The sequence below is a fragment of the Brachyhypopomus gauderio genome, chromosome 17 (genome assembly GCF_052324685.1).
Source record: "Brachyhypopomus gauderio isolate BG-103 chromosome 17, BGAUD_0.2, whole genome shotgun sequence".
In the NCBI taxonomy this organism is placed as follows: domain Eukaryota; kingdom Metazoa; phylum Chordata; class Actinopteri; order Gymnotiformes; family Hypopomidae; genus Brachyhypopomus; species Brachyhypopomus gauderio.
Window position 1 is genome coordinate 14,209,116 of NC_135227.1, and position 18,947 is coordinate 14,228,062.

Sequence of the window (18,947 nt, forward strand, 5' to 3'; positions counted from 1 at the left end):
ATAGATGTGGGCGAATAGAGCTAAACGGCTAAAAAATACTAACAGTTTAAAATAGTTTCTCACCACTTTGCCAGAATCTTCCGTTCATTTTGAACAGTAGAAGTATGTATTACACTAAAATCATCAAAGATAACGTAGCTGTACATTTCTGCTTTTTTTCTAAAAGCAAACGGATTTGGGCAGTAGCATTTCTGCTACTCTTGCGTCAGTTCACCAATCAGCTCTCAGCACTCGGCAGAAACACTGGCTTATTGCCAAAACCAATTTGCTGTAGAAACAATATATATATGTAACACCGGACTTTCACTGGCGCCCTCTGGCGTTATGCAGTCATAAAAAAAAGCTCTTAATAAATCGGCTCTACAGCAGCACGAACAATCTTGACAGAAAAAAAGTCTTAAAAGTACATTTTCGAATAGTAAAAGTTTAAAAAATCAACAGTTTATTAATTTTTAGGAAACTAATTAACATCATTGCATATTATAGTATTTGTCCTATTCAATATCAACTGCAACTGTAGCTCAGCTACAAGCTCAAGCATTGTACATTGTGTGTTATGGAATGTGTGCTATGTGTTTTGTACTGAATACTGAATTCATATTAATTTTCAAGTTTTATTTTAAGGGCACGATTTTTACTGGATAAAGATACATTACAATCATCATCGCCCCTTTTTATCTTGCTGCTGTATAATGATATATTCTTACAACTAAGGTAAGATTCTTACAACTCTGTTTTTAACAGAATGTATCTTAGAGTCTATTTGAGAATCACAAATTTTATAGCTGTATGCCATTGGTGCAGAGCACAACGCCTACAGTTTACGTCAACTTTCATTGGTATTCACGAACGTTGTAAGCTCGATATGGGATCACGAACAGCTTAAGCGGTAGTAGAGTTTTCGTATATAGCGCACGTTACGTTAAGAGTTTCTAAACTTGAGTTTATCCATTGAGAGGCGACGAAGTTTTAATGAAAGTTCATTCTGTCAAGAGAATCTACAGAATCCAGCATGTCAGCCAAAATTATCAGCGGAAAAGAAGTCTCTGCGTAAGTTTTATTTGTATGTACAATTCAGAGCATACGCTGCAGTCGCTGTGCTAAAAATGTAAGTCTAGATTAAGCAGTCTAGATTAGCTTGGCATGCTAGCTAGCATTGCACGTGAGTCTTTAGCGACTTTATATACGGTAGCAACACCTGGACGAATTATGCACTGTAATATATGTAATATGTGTAAAATAGTGAGTAATTTCAGCTACATATCTAGTTATCCAACATTCACAACTCTGTCGGACACAAAAAACAAACACGCCTACCACGTGAGGTACTTAGGCCAAAGGAATTATACATATTGCATTAACTACATGTATTATTTTATGGTGAATATCATCTAGATAGCTGTTCTATCTTGATGACCTCTTTCTCTTGTACGTATTCGTATGCATTGCAGGTCTAAAAGTGTATTAAGACTTTCTTAAGGTTCTTATAAATACAGTAAAATAATAAAACAAAGGTAATATCAAGTGTAGTCTGAAGCATTTTATCAGAATATCACGGGAGAGACCATCAAGACTGATTCGGACTTTATCCCCAGTCTGGCGTGTGCTCGCCCTCTCGTGGAAGTCAAGAAATGACCACTTATCGTCATGAGTGAATGGTTTCCTGTCTGTTCAATTTATATACGACCACAGATTAGAGGAACGTTTATATGCATGCAGCCTAAATACTTCACGAGTACAGAATACTTTGGTCCATTTTATGAGTTGGAATTTTCACTTGATTAGCTGCATCAGCAGAAACAATTGTATCAGCCACTTGTACTGGTCACAAGACTGAATGTATTTGATTTGGTTCCTTGCATGACTGGTTTGGCAGTCCGCGTCTCGCAGTGACTCAATTACTTAAAGTATTAAATTCTTCAATTTCTTAACTGCATCCTATCTGAAGAAATCGAACATAGACTTTGTGTGGTTTGCATCATGATTTTGTTTATTGCAGAGTGACCTTTGGGTATGCTAGGTTATTACAGAGAGACATGCAGAGCCAGTGAAACAGGATTTCAGTTGTTGGCACCACTGTGGTCAAAGTACAACACTTCATCCCTCTGTCTGTATTTGGACAGGTAGTGAATGTTGGGGACATATCAGATCACTGAAACAATACAATTGGTTAGACCTGCTGAGCTCAGTAAATGTGTTGTATAGTATTAAGCCTGTAAAGTTTACAGAAAGATTTATTTGAAGTTCCATGTTTTACATTATGCTAAACAGCTGTACTAGTTTTCAGACTCCACTATTTTGCAGAAAGTCAGCCTGCAAGCACTGTAGACTTATCTGCAAAAATCATGACCATATTTTGTAATCTGACATTGTGATCGGAAACTGGTTCAAACGAGTTTTACCTGTGTTCAAGATTGTTTCATAGTATTTATGGTACACTATTATTAAATAGTGATTCTATATTCATGCGCAGTATTCATTTTCTTTTATCATAGTGATTTAAATGGAATTAAGTTTTGCAAAACTTTCCTGCTGTGTCATCATATGACCTCTGGATTTCAACCTGGACAGAGGCTCGTAAATCCTGAATTTCAAGACAAGTTTGATTTGATCCAAATGTACAACAATAAATCACAACAATAAGAAAATGTCCTTGTTAAGTTTTCTCCTAAGAAATCGGTAGCAGTCTATTTCCATGGTGGACAGAGGGCATTGCGTTGTCTTTCTCTTGAGTGGATGGTGCAATAGTGAAGATTATGTTGTAGTTAAAGCTTGAGGCAAACTGAGGATCAATTTGTTCAAAAACCATCCCCCTTTGGAGCCACTAAAAACAAGGAAACATTTTGACCCAGTTTTGACAGGTTATCATGTTGGCCCTTCCATTGCGTAGTTGGTTTGGTTTCCAACCTTAAGAGCTTTGACCAAAGTCATGCAGTAGCTTATATGTGTCAAAAGATTAGCACTCTGAAATGACATCATATTGATTGCTTTCTTGCTTTCTTTCTTGCCCCCCTCCCCCTTTTCAAAAACATTCCAGCCAGGTGAGAGAGAGGCTGAAGATCGAGGTGGAATCTTTAAAGTCACAAGACCCAAACTTCAGACCAGGCCTAGTAGTGCTACAGGTCAGTAGGAGATTTTTGGCATCAAAAGTTACTGAAACAATGACTAAATTTCTACTGTCTAGTCAAAAACAAAATATATAAGAAGTGTCAAGTAGACCTGGGTGATCTTCATCATTAAATTAAAGAAAGAAAAGAAAACCTCTCGCGCTCTCTTACTACGTCTCTTGACAAATGCCATGAGGGATGTTAATCACAACCAAACATAGCAGCATGATAAATATGTTCCAGCATTGACACACAAATACAAGCAGCTCTCCATCAGCCAAAGCTCCCACTTAGACGTGCTAGTTGCATGATGTTCTGAGGGTCTTAAGTTGGAATGCAGTGTTTGTTTTTCCGCCTTTTCATTTAAACCAAAACACTTCAGGCAGGTGTTCTTTTTGGACAGGAGTGTCAGGACCAGTGGTTCAGTCCACTGATTGTGGGCTCATTGACATTGCTCAATGCAAGAGAGCCCTGTACCATACTACTAATAAATATGGTTGATCAAATAACTTGGTTTGTAACCCAGCTGTTCTTTATCGGTCAGTGCCTTAGTGTATCTGCTTTGCAGGTGGGAGACCGAGAAGATTCCAACTTGTACATTAGTATGAAGCTGAAAGCTGCCAATGAGGTAAAGAACTGTACAGATTAGTTCATACGTCTAGTATTCTGTCTGTCATTTCCAGATAATGACTTGCATAATGCACTACTAGTACTGAAATTTCATTTATAAGTGCTTTTCAAAATATCCAGAGTGACTGTACAAAAATGTGCACAAATATTTGAAACATAAATAAAAATGCTCAATCAAATAAAGATATAATAAATAAGAAATGTTTTGTCTTGGTGATTTTAGATTGGAATCAATGCTATACATAAGAGACTTCCCCAGACTGCTACTGAAGATGAGGTGAGAGAAATACAGGATTGGTGTCTTTTGTCGCTAACATTGTTTATAACATGAAATATAGTGACACAGCAGCAGGTACATATGCTGAACTTGTCTACACTGTATTTAGTTAGTAGAGTACTTGCAAACACACTCTAAAAAGGAAGGTTATGCAAATAGATTTTAATATCATAACACTTCAAGATCATCTCATGGCAATAATAATAAAATATTGGCTCTTTTAGTTCCCTCGCTAAACACAACAAACTCGCCCACCCTCACACAGGTTCTGCAAAGCATCAGAGAGGTTAATGAGAACTCCAGTGTCCATGGACTCATAGTGCAGCTGCCTTTAGACTCCATTCACCGCATAGACACAGAGAAGGTCACCAACGCTGTGGCTCCAGAGAAAGATGTGGATGGGTAAGTAAGAGACTCTCACCCATTTCTGATTGTGATTACACATGTTATGTTTGTTTTTTTTTTTCATGACGCAGTGGAGATGCTGCTGATTAAAATATTTTTTAAAAGTTGTTTGAAATTTGATAACAGTTTTTTATGTATTTCTCAGCGCTGATTTCGAAAATGCAATCCATTTTTTTCTATCACGTCAGGTTTTCTCACAAAAAAGGGATTATTTTTGGGTAAAATAACAAAATTTTACCAATTTTTCACATTTTTCAAACGTTATAGAATTTTATTTAATGTATAAATCATCTTCTAAACTATATTTCAAGAACACTTACATTTCTCTTTCAGCTTATAACTCCTTATAATAACGTTTTTGCTTTCTGTCGAAGCTTCTTTTTTTATAGCAGAAGCAATCTGGTGAGTTTATACATCCTCTGGTAGCCATTGTCCATAAAACAACTTGTACTTGTTTTAAAGGCTAAATAACAGTTTGTGGAGATCTTAAAAACCAAAATTCAAACTTACGAAAAAGCTAAAACTAGACAAGCAGTTTGTGAAATAACTGTACGTTATGGCATTTTTTCACTATTTTTCCCGAAATCAGCGTTGAAAATACTATATAAAAATCACTTATTAAATTTGAAACAATTTTTATGTCGACTTGTGTTATTAATTTCAATTTTGGAAAGCCAAACTAAGACTGCTTTAGCTTTTAAATAAGAAATATGGTTGTATACGAGGTAATGTGTGATTTCTGTTTCCCAGTTTGACTAGCATAAATGCAGGGAAGCTGGCACGTGGTGATCTTGGAGACTGTTTCATTCCCTGCACACCCAACGGTTGTTTGGAGCTCATTAGACAGACAGGTTGGAGACGGTTCTGTTTGAAGTTGCTATACAGAGACCCAGCCGCACAATTACTGAGTCTTGTTTGTGAAGATGTGCTCGTTGTGTTTCTTCAAATGATTTTTGTTCAGCAGTCAGCAGTGGTTTAACAGGTGGAACAAAGGCACATTTCATGCTGCTGAATGATTCGTGCATTTCTGCAGGAGTGCCTGTGGCAGGAAAAAGGGCCGTTGTGATTGGCCGCAGTAAGATTGTCGGTGCGCCTATGCACGACCTTCTGCTTTGGAATCATGCAACTGTGACCACCTGTCACTCAAAAACCGCTGACCTGGCTGCAGAGGTAAACATGCCTTCACTGGTCACCTGATCAGAAACACCTACTTTGCACCTGTACTAAGTGGCCCTTAGTTTCTAACGTACCTGCAATGTTGGTGTTTCTAATTAAATAAGTATTTAATTTAAAAGTATAACACTCAGAAAAACACACAAGCTAGAACTGGTCAAAGATAAATTTCTAAAGGACAAGTATACTTTCCTCGAGATATTAATAATGTAATTAAAACAGAAATCAAGGATCAATGACGTTGAATCACAGGTAGGAAGAGCGGACATCTTGGTGACTGGGATTGGGAAGCCGGAGATGGTGAAGGGCGAGTGGGTGAAGAAAGGCGCTATAGTCATTGACTGTGGCATCAACCATGTTCCAGGTTGGTGAGAAACGGAGAAGGAAGACCACATGTTTCAGCATGCCAACATGTAGACAATATGTCATTATTTTCTTGTTACCATCTTGGTTCTTTTAATTTGTTTCACTGTATCTTTAGACGCTTTCTCTTTCTTATCATGTCTAAGATTGTTGTCACCTGTGTCATGACAAGTGTGCATTTATGTGTGACATCTTCATCAGGTTTTTCTCACTTGCATTAAATCTGCGGTTTTAAGCGGGACCTTTTATGCATTCTTCAACTTCTCTGCAGACAGCACTAAGGCGAGTGGGAAGCGTGTGGTGGGCGATGTTGCTTTCGCCTCTGCCAAGGAGCAGGCCGCCTTCATCACGCCTGTTCCAGGTGGAGTCGGCCCCATGACCGTAGCCATGCTGATGCAGGTACACCTCTCACTTTCTTCATGTTATATAGGAAGCACTAGCTAGATACATTGAAACTATTTTACTTGGTGCAACGTGTTGATTTGTAGTAGCTCGTAAGCTTGATTGCAATGGCAGTTTACGTTCAAACTAGGATACGATCAATTATACATTCAGATGTACTGTACCATTAATGCATTGTCACTGAAACAATGAATGTGCTTTGCTATTGGAAATGACAACTCCTTCATTTAGGTATTAAATATTTGTGACATTTCTCAGTTCTTTTTGCACTGCAGAATTTTGGGAACTGAATGTTTATTCATCAGAGCTGTATGTCTGTGTTATGTGTATTATTTGCGTCTTATGTCTGTCTCTTTGTTGTGTTTCCTATCAGAATACTGTGCTTAGTGCTAAGCGCTTCCTTCAGGCACATCAACCAGGCAAATGGGATATGACTTACACCAAGCTCAACTTAAAAAGACCTGTGCCAAGGTTGGTCTGAAATACTGATGTGTTTATATAGGTTGGGTATTTACTACTGTCAAGTAGTTGTTTCTGCAGAATATTTTTCAATTTGCCAGTTGTACGTCTTTGAGACTTCAATGGTTGTTTTAGGTGTTAAATTTGTGTCATTTTTCTTTTCTTCCTCTTAGTGATATAGTCATCTCACGCTCTTGTGTGCCCAAGTCCATTGACCGTCTGGCTAGGGAGATCGGCCTTCTCTCTGATGAAGTAGAGCTGTATGGCAAGACGAAAGCCAAAGTGCAGCTGGAAACTATTGATCGATTGCGATCCCAGCCTGATGGTAAATACGTGGTAGTGACTGGGTAAGAAACCTGTTTTCTGGGCAGTTAAATCTTGTTGCATGAGTCTCAGAGTAACTTTTTTCCTCATCTTTTGACCCTTTCATTACTGTGGCTAATATCAATTAGATGTTATCTCTTAATCAATATTATACCTAAGTTGAGTTATATTTTCATTTAGAATTTGGTGAAATCTTGAGCTGATTATTTGGACTTGACACCCTTCATTTGTAAAGACGGTGTAAGAATAGACATCGTCAGTAGTTACATGTTTCTACATTGTGTAGAATCACCCCCACGCCTCTGGGAGAGGGGAAGAGCACTACTACCATAGGCCTGGTGCAGGCCCTTGGTGCTCACCTCCACCGTAATGTGTTTGCTTGTGTACGCCAACCTTCACAAGGCCCCACCTTTGGCATCAAAGGTGAGTGAGGCTGGTCATGTCACAGGAGTGTGAGATGCCACAATAATAAAATTAATAAGCTTAAAAATGGAGGCCATTAGCAGCATCATATTTTGATGTTTTATCAACAGGTGGTGCTGCTGGGGGTGGCTATTCTCAAGTTATTCCCATGGAAGAGGTAGTTTGGCTTTTCATAGGCTACACTGAAATGCCACGTCTGACATATAGTTAATATGACATTAATGTGTCCTGTATTTCCTGCCTGGCTCAGTTTAATCTGCACCTCACCGGTGACATCCACGCCATCACAGCCGCCAACAACCTGGTGGCTGCTGCCGTCGATGCCCGGATCTTCCACGAGGCCACTCAGTCTGATAAAGTAAGAACTTCCATTTATTGATGCATAGGTGGAGCTTGGTGTGAAGATGTTGTGATTACAGATGTTGTGATTACAGATGTTGTGATTACTGATGTTGTGATTACTGATGTTATGATTACTGATATCTTTTGTATCTTTTTGTGTTCTGATGACCATTTAGGCACTTTTTAACCGCTTGGTACCGCTCAGTGGAGACCAGAGAAGCTTTTCCCATGTTCAGATTAACAGACTAAAGGTGAGAATTTTTGACTATATTATGTTGTAATTGTATATCCTCTTGTAATTGAGTATAACAAATTAGATTTTCTTTGGACCTTTCCTAAATAAGTTAGAAATGAGCATTCAAGCAAAATTTTCTAATTGAAATTATTATACAATTATTATATTAATATAATATATAACAATAAAATGGTGTATTTGTGTTTGTAATGTTGTTTCTTGCCTTCCATACTCACAGAAACTGGGCATAGAGAAGACAGACCCCTCCACACTGACGGAGGAAGAGATCACTCGTTTCTCCAGGCTGGACATTGACCCCGACTCAATCACCTGGCAGAGAGGTACGAGAGCCCGAAGGCACAGGAATAACTACCATGTGCAATACATAATAATCCTTCATTCTTCCTTATACATTTCTGGTGTCTAGATGGTTGAACCCCTGGCTAGATCTTTTTGGTTTGTGTGTTTTTCCCCTCTTTCTTAGTGTTGGACACCAATGATCGTTTTCTGCGTAAGATCACCATTGGCCAGTCTCCTAGTGAGAAGGGCTATACCAGAGAAGTGAGTTACACGAGTCCATTAAACAGCTGAAAAATCACACAATGTTATTTAAATGAAAGAGTGAACAATATCGGATGTGCCTCCACGCACAATGAAATGTGGAGTAGCTGTTCTGAGACCAGTTGATGTGAGGGTTGTGTGTTTTTTTCAGGCTCAGTTTGACATCACCGTGGCCAGTGAGATCATGGCTGTGCTGGCTCTCACAAGCAGCCTGGAGGACATGAGACAGAGACTGGCTAAAATGGTGGTGGCCACTAGTCGCAATGGAGAGCCAGTCACTACAGAAGATCTGGTCAGTGGCACAGCAGTGATGAAGCTTATGATCATAGTTTCATAGGGGTTTATGTTTATTATGATGGGTGTGTGTGTGTGTGTGTGTGTGTGTGTGTGTGTGTGTGTGTGTGTGTGTGTGTGTGTGTGTGTGTGTGTGTGTGTGTGTGTGTGTGTGTGTGTGTGTGTGTGTGTGTGTGTGTGTGTGTGGCTGTTTTCCTTGATCTGCATGTAGGACTACTTCTAAACATCTGTTGCATCTATACAGATAAAAAAAGGGGATAATCAATAGAAAATGTCAAAATATGTGATTCAGTGCAGCTTAGCATCATCTTATGTTTTATTTGTGTATAGGAAGTTTGGCTGGTATCGCACACTGAGATACAGCTTTAGGTTTTATAGTCCTTCCATGTCTCTCTTCAGGGTGTGTGTGGAGCACTGACCGTGCTAATGAGAGATGCCATCAAGCCCAATCTTATGCAGACCCTAGAGGTATGTGGTGTGTGTGTGTGGGTGTGTGTGCAAATGCATGTCATCCAAACTTTCAATACACATACAGTCTTTGCTGAGATAGAGATCTTTGCTGCAATATTAGTCAGTTAGCACATGGGTTTTTATCCTTTTTGAAGTGGTGCCCCCCCCCCCCCCCCCCCCCCCCCTGTTGTTCCTTTACTTAAGTCCTGCTACAACATCTATAACAGACATTCCAGTAAGAAGATGTAACAAAAAAAGAAAAAAACTTAGCACGCTCTAGCCAGCAGATAATGAACTACTTAGGATTACCGGCAGATTGGTTTCACTGTTGTTTAAATATGTTTAAATGTTAGTGATCAGGCTTTTAGATTAAAACACTAATTCTCTTCTGCCCTCCTTGACACATCACTCCACTGTTTGAACACCCCAGGGTTAACACCTTAACTAATAGGATCTAGAATTATTGGAATGATCTTAGAGTGAGCGTAACTTTAGTAAAATCGTTTTGATTTTTATTTTTTTATTTTTTTTTGCTTCAGGCCAAATCCCACAACTTTGTGCCCTGCTTCACTCTAACACTCCATGGTCTATCACACGTGCTTGAAGCTTGATTGGTTCACTGAGCTGTGCTAACACAGAGCACATGTCGTCCATTTGAGTGCAAGTAATTGTTTGACTCTATATTTGTGTCTTTCTAGGGAAACCCTGTGTTTGTTCATGCTGGGCCTTTTGCCAACATTGCTCATGGGAATTCTTCCATCCTGGCTGATAAAATAGCTCTGAAGCTGGTTGGGCCAGAAGGATTTGTTGGTAAGTAAAATGGAGCTATTGAAAAGGGCCTGAAATGCATCAGCTGTGGGCTACAGTCCTCATATGTAACTCCTCCTGTACCAAAATGCAACACCCAGAATATAGAGTTATACGGCAACATTACAATAAATGAACTACACCATATGCTTAGCATATCAATATGAATTGTATTTAGGTAATTTATTAAATTTAATTATTCTTTATTCTCATTCTTTCTAAGGCTAGTAAGTGATGATTTGTGGAGTGAAGTCCTTGTGTCTGTTCTGCTTTGCTTCTGGCAGTAACGGAGGCAGGCTTTGGTGCAGATATTGGGATGGAGAAGTTTTTTAACATCAAGTGTCGTTACTCTGGGCTGAGGCCTCACGTGGTTGTGCTGGTGGCCACTGTCAGAGCACTGAAAATGCACGGTGGGGGACCATCGGTGAGTGGGAGCATTTGTGTGTAGGACCTGTAGAGGAAAACATGATTAAGCTGCCTTAGTCACGCCATGGTGGTAAAAACGTTACCGTGTTTAGATGTGAAAACTAGTTTGGTGTGTTTCCCTAGGTCACAGCTGGCATGCCCCTACCAAAGGAATACACAGAGGAGGTAATATAGTGTGTTTAATTTCAATCTGAGCAGAGGGTTGTGTGAATTCTGCATCCCAGACATGTCAAAGGCTAAATCTAAATTCCGGCAACAAACCGACATCTGTCAACTGTCAGACCCCCATAATAAGACTTTTATTGTGAATAGTTTCATAATAGTTGCATTCAGAGTAATTATATGACTTGTTGCTGCTGCTTTCTTTTACCCCCAGAACCTCGAGCTGGTGGAGAAGGGCTTCTGCAACCTGAGGAAGCAGGTGGAGAACGCTGGACACTTCGGCGTGCCCGTCATCGTAGCAGTCAATGCCTTCAAGTATGGAAAAGTCTTAGATTCTGAATCTTCCTGTCGGGCTATTGAAGCAAACCCTAAACTCCATTGCCTAGGTAGAGATGCTGTGGATATTGTCTTTCTCACCGTGGCATTGTGTGTAGGACCGACACCGAGGCTGAACTACAGCTCATCTGCAAGCTTGCTAAAGAGGCAGGAGCCTTTGATGCAGTGCACTGCTCTCACTGGGCAGATGGGGGCGCCGGAGCTGTCGAACTGGGCAAAGCTGTGCAGAAAGCAGCAGAGGCCCCCAGCAACTTCAGATTCCTGTACACCACTGAGGTGATGCCGGTTTGACTTGCTGTGACTTGCTCCTTTCATGTCTCTTTGTCTTGTATGTCTTTTGTAAGTGGTGTTTTTAAATGGTCATTTTGGCTGTGCCCTACAGCTGCCCATTGTTGATAAGATCAGAATCATTGCACAAAAGATTTATGGGGCAGACGACATTGAGCTGCTCCCAGAAGCCCAGCGAAAGGTTCAGCTGTACACCAAGCAGGTAAGGTCAAGCAGGCTCCTAAAGCCAAAAGTGTTCAAGGAACTGCCTGTTATGTAATAATTATTAGGTTGGTTTAAATCATTTGCTTTAAACCCAGGCTTCCCATAGATCATGTAAATTCTTTTAACAACATAGAATTTTTTAAAGTCCATTATAGACATGGAAAGTCAGGGAATTCTATCATCTCTGGGTCAAGAAATGGAATATCGGTATTCGGCTTGTAGCATTTTTACATTTTAGTTGCCATTTATCAGAATGTTTTTATATTATACAGTTTCCTGTATTGTTTGAGTGGTTATGGTTACTTCAGTACTCTACGCCCATTGACCAAATGAGTTCATAGTAGGTCATGGAAATTAAGTTTTTGAGTAAAAAAAATAATCAGTAAAATGTCAAGGAATTTAACATTTGTCTTTGTGTGGCAACCCTGTTTAGAAGCAATTAAATCTTTTAGACAGACAAAATATGTCTACTTCTGTATTCTGTGTCTGCCTGTATATGTATGTGTACCAAATGAACCATTTCTTCCTATAGGGGTTTGGAAATTTACCAATTTGTATGGCAAAGACCCATCTGTCTCTTTCTCATGATGCGGAGAAGAAAGGAGCGCCCACTGGATTTGTTTTGCCCATCCGCGACATCCGTGCCAGCGTTGGTGCTGGCTTCCTCTACCCTCTGGTTGGCACGGTGAGCTCTTCTACTGGACTATGTGCTTTCTACTCCGTGGCCTTTCCATGAATTGAAAGTACTGAAATACCATAGCTTAAGATTTGTGGCAGGAAATGTGTGGATATGCACAAAGTACCTTAAGCATATTTGGTAACCGGCTATGGCTATTTATTGATTGCTGATGCCCGACTAATATCAAGGAACCACTGGACTCTTTCCCCCAATAATATTGACACGCAAGGTCTTTTGTTTGCTATGCAAATGGTTAACAACACCCCCATATAGTACACAATTTAAATACTTTTTTATTTGATTGCACTATGAACAATGCAGTCTATGAATGATGCATAGAGAGTTTTATTAGCATCATTACAAAACATCAGTCTCTGTTGTGATGCTAATATAATCCAGCGCTTGCTTCCTGTTTGTGTTTGACTGTAGCTGTAACACTGAAGGTGTCATATTTGAGTGGCTACTGTATGAGATATTCCCAGCAGTCACTCACTTCATATAAAGGATGCTACCTCCTATGTGACCACAAAAATAATTAAAATGTCTGAAACACCTGTGTTTGAGATTGGCAGTTTGGGCCAGAGGATTAAAAATGTTGTAGTGCTTCCATTTCAGTGTAAATGGTATAAAGTGACCTGGCGATTCACACACCTGGCGATTCTTGATTTGTAATCACCTTAGACAGTAGAAAGATAAGTTGCTTCAGCCCAACATGTTCCAAGTTCACAAAATGACAATGGAAATCTGATTTGAGGAATGTACCAATTCTGAAAAATTGGCCAGTCCTGCCAGAAATCCTGACACACAGGTTATTCAGTGAATTTCCCACCATTTACACTGATACATGCATGAGACATATTATGTATTGAAAAGTACTCTCATGGAACAAGTTGATGATCTTGTTTGAGGATTATGAAGAATAAACAATTTTCACTCTGCAATTTTTCAAAACAGATGCCGACCATACCAGGCCTACCAACTCGCCCCTGTTTCTATGACATAGATCTAGACCCAGGGACAGGAGAGGTCATCGGACTCTTCTAGAGAAGACCCATCTTGATCCAGAATGGACACTTCTGTACTGCTTGCATTAAAAGTTAAACTGAGGAGACAGTATTCATAGAATACAAATTTCTTTTCATAGCTTCATATTCATAGCTGAATATTAACATTTAAGGTGCTGTCTGCCTCCCTTGGCAGAGATCCCTTGAGACTGCACAAGAATGTTTGCCTAAAGCTGTGGTCTTGTTTGTCAAATACTGTAGCAGTGCTTGGCTAGCACCTGCCTTTGGGACTGACATCGCCTTTAACAGATGTCCTTACATTAGTATTCACAACATGAGAACGCATTGAAAAAGTGAAAAGTTTCCATCTAATCCATCTACTGAAACCCTGCATCTGTTAAGTAATAATATAAATTCTGTATATAACCGTGTGTAAATGGACAACTCTTTGAATGAACTGGAATTTTCCGGCTCTTGCCAAAAGTTAAAAAAAATCTTTAAAATGCTCATTGTTGACAACCAAGAGCAGCCAGAATGTGTTCCCTTGTTTGAGTGGTGGGCAGAAGCTGAATCTCTCTCATGCTGTAATAACCAACTGAGAATTTGAGCATAGCTATTTTACATTCATCTACTTATCTAAATATTTTGGGTGAACTATCATTTTTATGTCAAAGGTGGTAGCTGTATAAAATATATGCCCCTGCATACAAGTGCAATGTATCCGTGTTTATAAATATCAGCAACAGATGGCTGTTTGGTTCTGAAATTGTACTCTGTTGGACAGATGCAGTGACCTAGATCAGCCACAGCTGCAGGATGTTTGCAGCAGCCACAAGTCATGTGTGCTACTACTGTGAAATGCTGTACTGGTTATGATTTTCTTGGAAATTTGACTTTGATCTCAATGGATGCACAAAAAAAAAATCAAATTTAATTTTACATTGTTTTGTATGACCTTTCTTATTGGCTGCTGGTGAAAAAAGGTACCTTTTTGTGTGGTATTCTGTTGGGTATGTTTAGCTTTCTAGATATTTTATTCTCTGATGTATACTATATTGCAATCATAATGCTGATTCTTTATAGTTCCATTCAACATTAACATTCCACAGGAAATGGCAGCAGATGGTGCCAGTTCAGGGTAGATCTTTTGCTGTTGAATATTTTATTCTGTAAGATCATCTAAAATATGGCATTTGGAATAAACAAACTTTTCTTAATTGTATGATTTTGGAATCTTTGGAGATCTTTTGAAGAACATGGGATTACACAGTTTGTTTCCCATGATCACAGTCTGCTTGAAATCCTGAATAAAGCTTTATGATTTGAATGAGATGTGTTGAATCAGGAAAAAACAATAGAGTGCATTGTTTCTCTACAGTTCTGTAGAGATTCATTATTTCCAAATTTGATCTTGACGCAAGCACTGTTCAGCACTACACCATCACACTCACCTTGACGCAAGCACTGTTCAGCACTACACCATCACACTCACCTTGACGCAAGCACTTCAGCACTACACCATCACACTCACCTTGATGCAAGCACTGTTCAGCACTACACCATCACACTCACCTTGACGCAAGCACTGTTCAGCACTACACCATCACACTCACCTTGACGCAAGCACTGTTCAGCACTACACCATCACACTCACCTTGACGCAAGCACTGTTCAGCACTACACCATCACACTCACCTTGACGCAAGCACTGTTCAGCACTACACCATCACACTCACCTTGACGCAAGCACTGTTCAGCACTACACCATCACACTCACCTTGATGCAAGCACTGTTCAGCACTACACCATCACACTCACCTTGACGCAAGCACTGTTCAGCACTACACCATCACACTCACCTTGACGCAAACACTATAATCAGCACATTACAAGCCAACAATCACACCATAAACTGTAGTCTATGGTTCAACCCATAAAGTGTAATTGACCTGTGTTTCTTAATGTTTGGAACAAACAGTGTAGCCCATTCACTCACACTCACTAGTATAAATACTCTTGTTACAGCAAGATGTTTCAGCTCAGGTTCAGTCTTGGGTTCTAGAGTACAGGCTCTCTGTGTCCACACAGAAGGGACATCCCAAATCCCAGACTGCAGCTGAGGTTGGGTGTGTCACACTGGCTGTGGCAAGCCATGGTCTGCTGAAAACCTTGTGAGAAGGCTTTTGAGACCTGGCCATCAGACTGCGGACATGAGGGGACCTGACATGGACCCTGCGGCAGTAGAGGAGTATTGCAGGGGATGGAACGTTAACCACCATCCTTGAGGGCTTCTTATCCACTAATGGGATTGTGTCTTATCCAATGGAGCAGCAAGTGTTTGGCCTTGATGATTAAATGCTTGTGTTTAACAGTCTATGTGGACGGCTCATATATTAAGATCAGTGAGGGCACACATACATTGAAGAAAGCCCATCTTTACCTTTAACACTTCCAGGACCAGATGTTTGGCATTATTAAACATTATTATTATATTTCATGTATGAATAAATTATTGCGCTAATGTTATATGTGCATGATGTATACCTTTATATAGGAAATAACTAACATTGTAATAAAGAAATGTGCTTGAGTGTTTTAGTGTCATATGCTGACCAATGAAATCTGACTTTTTATCAAATTGAACAAAATGAACTTACTTTAATAAACCAATTCAATAGTCTGAACAATATAAAACAAATTTAATGTAAATGCATTCAGACAATTGCTATTTACATTTTTACTCAAAATAATAAAGGTCCTCTCTCAGACTTTTTTTTTAACACCAGATGTCGTTTTAGAAAAATGAATTTCCTGTTGACTACAGATCAATGCAATAAAGCAACAGTGATGTGCTACTCTGCATTTTTTGCCAAGCCTTTACAAGAAGCCCATTTTCATAGCTGGTCAGTGGACACTTGATGGTATAAGGTTGTTTAATGCTGCCAAAAAGCCAGAGTGGAATATCAGTGTTAAAAGATCTCATGTTCTTTCAGTCTGCATATGGGTCACTCCACATACACTCTGAGATGTCACATTGTCTACTATGAACTACGAATTATGCCAAATATATAACTACATTAGCATTAATGATGTGCTTCATTAATTAGACATTAATCTTTTAATTGGGACAGGTGAATATTCCTGTAAGCATAACTCATAAGTGCTTCTATGCCTAATATTAACCTATTAGACATCTTGCTTTGTTAAAAAATTGATTGTCCTTGTCTGAGCCAGTAAAACACTGGACCCCAAATTGCTGCCTCATGGGTTCTGTTTGCTTCCTCAGGTAGGGATCTTGTATCTGAGACATATTTTCATCAAGAGCCAAGTTGACACCTGTGGGATCAACACTGCAGTGTAGTTGTGGTCCTCTGGGATTGTAGCTATCAGCCCCTTACCTAGTGTTTATCTTCCACTGTTTGCTTTCCTCCCTCTCAATACCTCAGTGTTGAAACTGTTCCTTTCTCCAACACCTGCAGCCCTGTCTCAGACCAGCACTCACCAACACTCCGTTCATTTCCAGATTTCGTAGCGATACAAATCAAATGGGAATTTCTCAGTTTTGGTGTGGGATATTTATCCTGGTGTCTGGCAACCCAACTCAGAGTCAGGTGAGAATATGCAAATGACCTGCCTGATGGGCGTCACTCGTCACTGCGCTGTGCACAGATTCCTGTCTCTGCTCTGTTTGCTGCTGAAAAAGTATGAAACAGAAGAATTACATTTTCATAGGGCACTTATAGCACACTGGGGACAAATACAGTTGTGATCAAATTTATTCAACCCCCAATGCTGCGAAGGGTTTTATGGAATTCAGTGCACATTTGTAATTGTGTTCATAATGAAATCTTACAAGGACTTGTTAAAGAACTAAATGCGACTAAGATAGCATCAATTTTTTTTGTCATAAAGTATTAAATGGCCTTTTTGTGATTTCTTCATTGACACAATTATTCAACCCCTTTACGACTACCACTCCTAAGAACAGAGGTTCATTCCAGTGTTTTCCATCAGGTATTGAAAACATCTGTGGATGTCAACGAGCAGCAATCAAGCATGATAAGCACCAATTAGGCAGATTTAAAAGGACTGCGATACTCAGCTCCTTCTAGACATCTACTGGTGTGTTTCCAAGCATGGTGAAGGCAAGAGAATGGTCCCAGAAGACAAGAGAAGAGGTTATTGCTCTTCACAAGAATGGCAATGGATATAAAAAGATTGCGAAGTTGTTAAATATTCCAAGAGACACTATCGGAAGTATCATTCGCAAGTTCAAGTTAAAGGGCACAGTGGAAACGTACCTGGTCGTGGCAGAAAGAAGATCCTGACCGCGACTGCTGTGCGCTACCTGAAGCGTAATGTGGAGAAAAATCCCCGCGTGACTGCTAAGGAACTGAAAAAAGACCTGTCAGATGTGGGCACTGAAGTTTCAGCTCAGACAATAAGGCGCGCACTGCATAACGAAGACCTCCATGCCAGAACGCCCAGACGCACCCCCTTGCTGACTCCAAAGAACAAGAAAAGTCGACTGCAGTATGCCAAAAGTCATGTGGACAAGCCACAAAGGTTTTGGAACAGTGTACTGTGGTCAGATGAAACTAAATTAGAACTGTTTGGGACAATGGACCAGCGCTATGTTTGGAGAATGAAGAACCACGCTTACGAACAAAAGAACACCTTGCCTACTGTGAAGCATGGCGGGGGGTCAATTATGCTTTGGGGCTGTTTTGCTTCTAATGGTACAGGAAAGCTTCAACGTGTGCAGGGTACCATGAATTCCCTTCAGTACCAGGAGATCTTGGAGGAAAATGTGATGGAGTCAGTCACAAACCTGCGGCTTGGGAGACGTTGGACCTTCAAACAGGACAATGATCCGAAGCACACATCCAAGTCCACTAGAGCATGGTTGAACATGAAAGGCTGGAACATTCTAGAGTGGCCATCGCAATCACCAGACTTAAATCCAATTGAGAACCTCTGGTGGGACCTAAAGAAGGCAGTTGCAGTGCGCAAGCCTAAGAATGTGACTGAACTGGAGGCTTGAAGAATGAAGAATGGGCTAAGATACCCATAGGTCGCTGCAAGACACTTGTGTCAAGCTATGCTTCACGCTTGAAAGCTGTCATAACTGGAAAAGGATGTTGTACTAAGTACTAAAAAATAATGTCACTAGGGGGTTGAATAAAACTGATAATGATGTGAGCACAGTAAAGACATTTGTGGTTATTCCATCATAAATATTATGTTATGTTTGTCTAATTTATAAGTGCCTCTTTGATATAATTGTAAATAAGATGACTGAAATGATCAAAATCAATGTCAAACTGGCCAAAACACTTTATTTCAGTGGGGGTTGAATAAATTTGATCACAACTGTAACTACACTAAACACAGACAAGCCACAGAGGCACAGAGGGAACTTTCTTTCTGTAATTTGTCACTCAGTAACTGTACAGATCAGTTATTCTTCTATGATGCCCTTATTATACACTTCAATTAGGAGTCACAACACGCATGTAATTATCTAGTTAGCTTAAAGTAATGTGAATTTGCATGTATTTGAACACCTTTGTACATTTTGTATGTCTCTTTATAT

The 18,947-nt window shown here is 39.8% G+C and overlaps 1 protein-coding gene across 1 annotated transcript; it reads left to right on the forward strand.

The window, feature by feature from the left end:
* The first annotated feature begins 861 nt into the window (after positions 1-861).
* Positions 862-13,908, forward strand: mthfd1b (methylenetetrahydrofolate dehydrogenase (NADP+ dependent) 1b). Its single transcript, XM_076978592.1, has 27 exons — positions 862-1,050; positions 3,038-3,122; positions 3,676-3,735; positions 3,961-4,014; positions 4,280-4,416; positions 5,170-5,270; positions 5,453-5,589; positions 5,845-5,956; positions 6,227-6,354; positions 6,731-6,828; positions 6,990-7,163; positions 7,427-7,563; positions 7,674-7,720; positions 7,814-7,921; positions 8,082-8,156; positions 8,379-8,481; positions 8,625-8,701; positions 8,853-8,993; positions 9,395-9,463; positions 10,144-10,255; positions 10,537-10,676; positions 10,802-10,843; positions 11,055-11,155; positions 11,275-11,452; positions 11,559-11,666; positions 12,201-12,353; positions 13,302-13,908. Exons 1-27 carry the CDS (start codon positions 1,013-1,015, stop codon positions 13,389-13,391), a joined length of 2,805 nt encoding a protein of 934 aa, XP_076834707.1. The 5' UTR covers positions 862-1,012; the 3' UTR covers positions 13,392-13,908.
* Positions 13,909-18,947: the final 5,039 nt, after the last annotated feature.

Coding starts and splice junctions, on each gene's coding strand:
- mthfd1b (XM_076978592.1), top strand. CDS start 1,013: ATGTCAGCCAAAATTATCAGCGGAAAAGAAGTCTCTGC. Junction 5,271..5,452: donor GGAGCTCATTAGACAGACAG/GTTGGAGACGGT, acceptor GCATTTCTGCAG/GAGTGCCTGTGGCAGGAAAA. Junction 10,677..10,801: donor TGCACGGTGGGGGACCATCG/GTGAGTGGGAGC, acceptor GTGTTTCCCTAG/GTCACAGCTGGCATGCCCCT.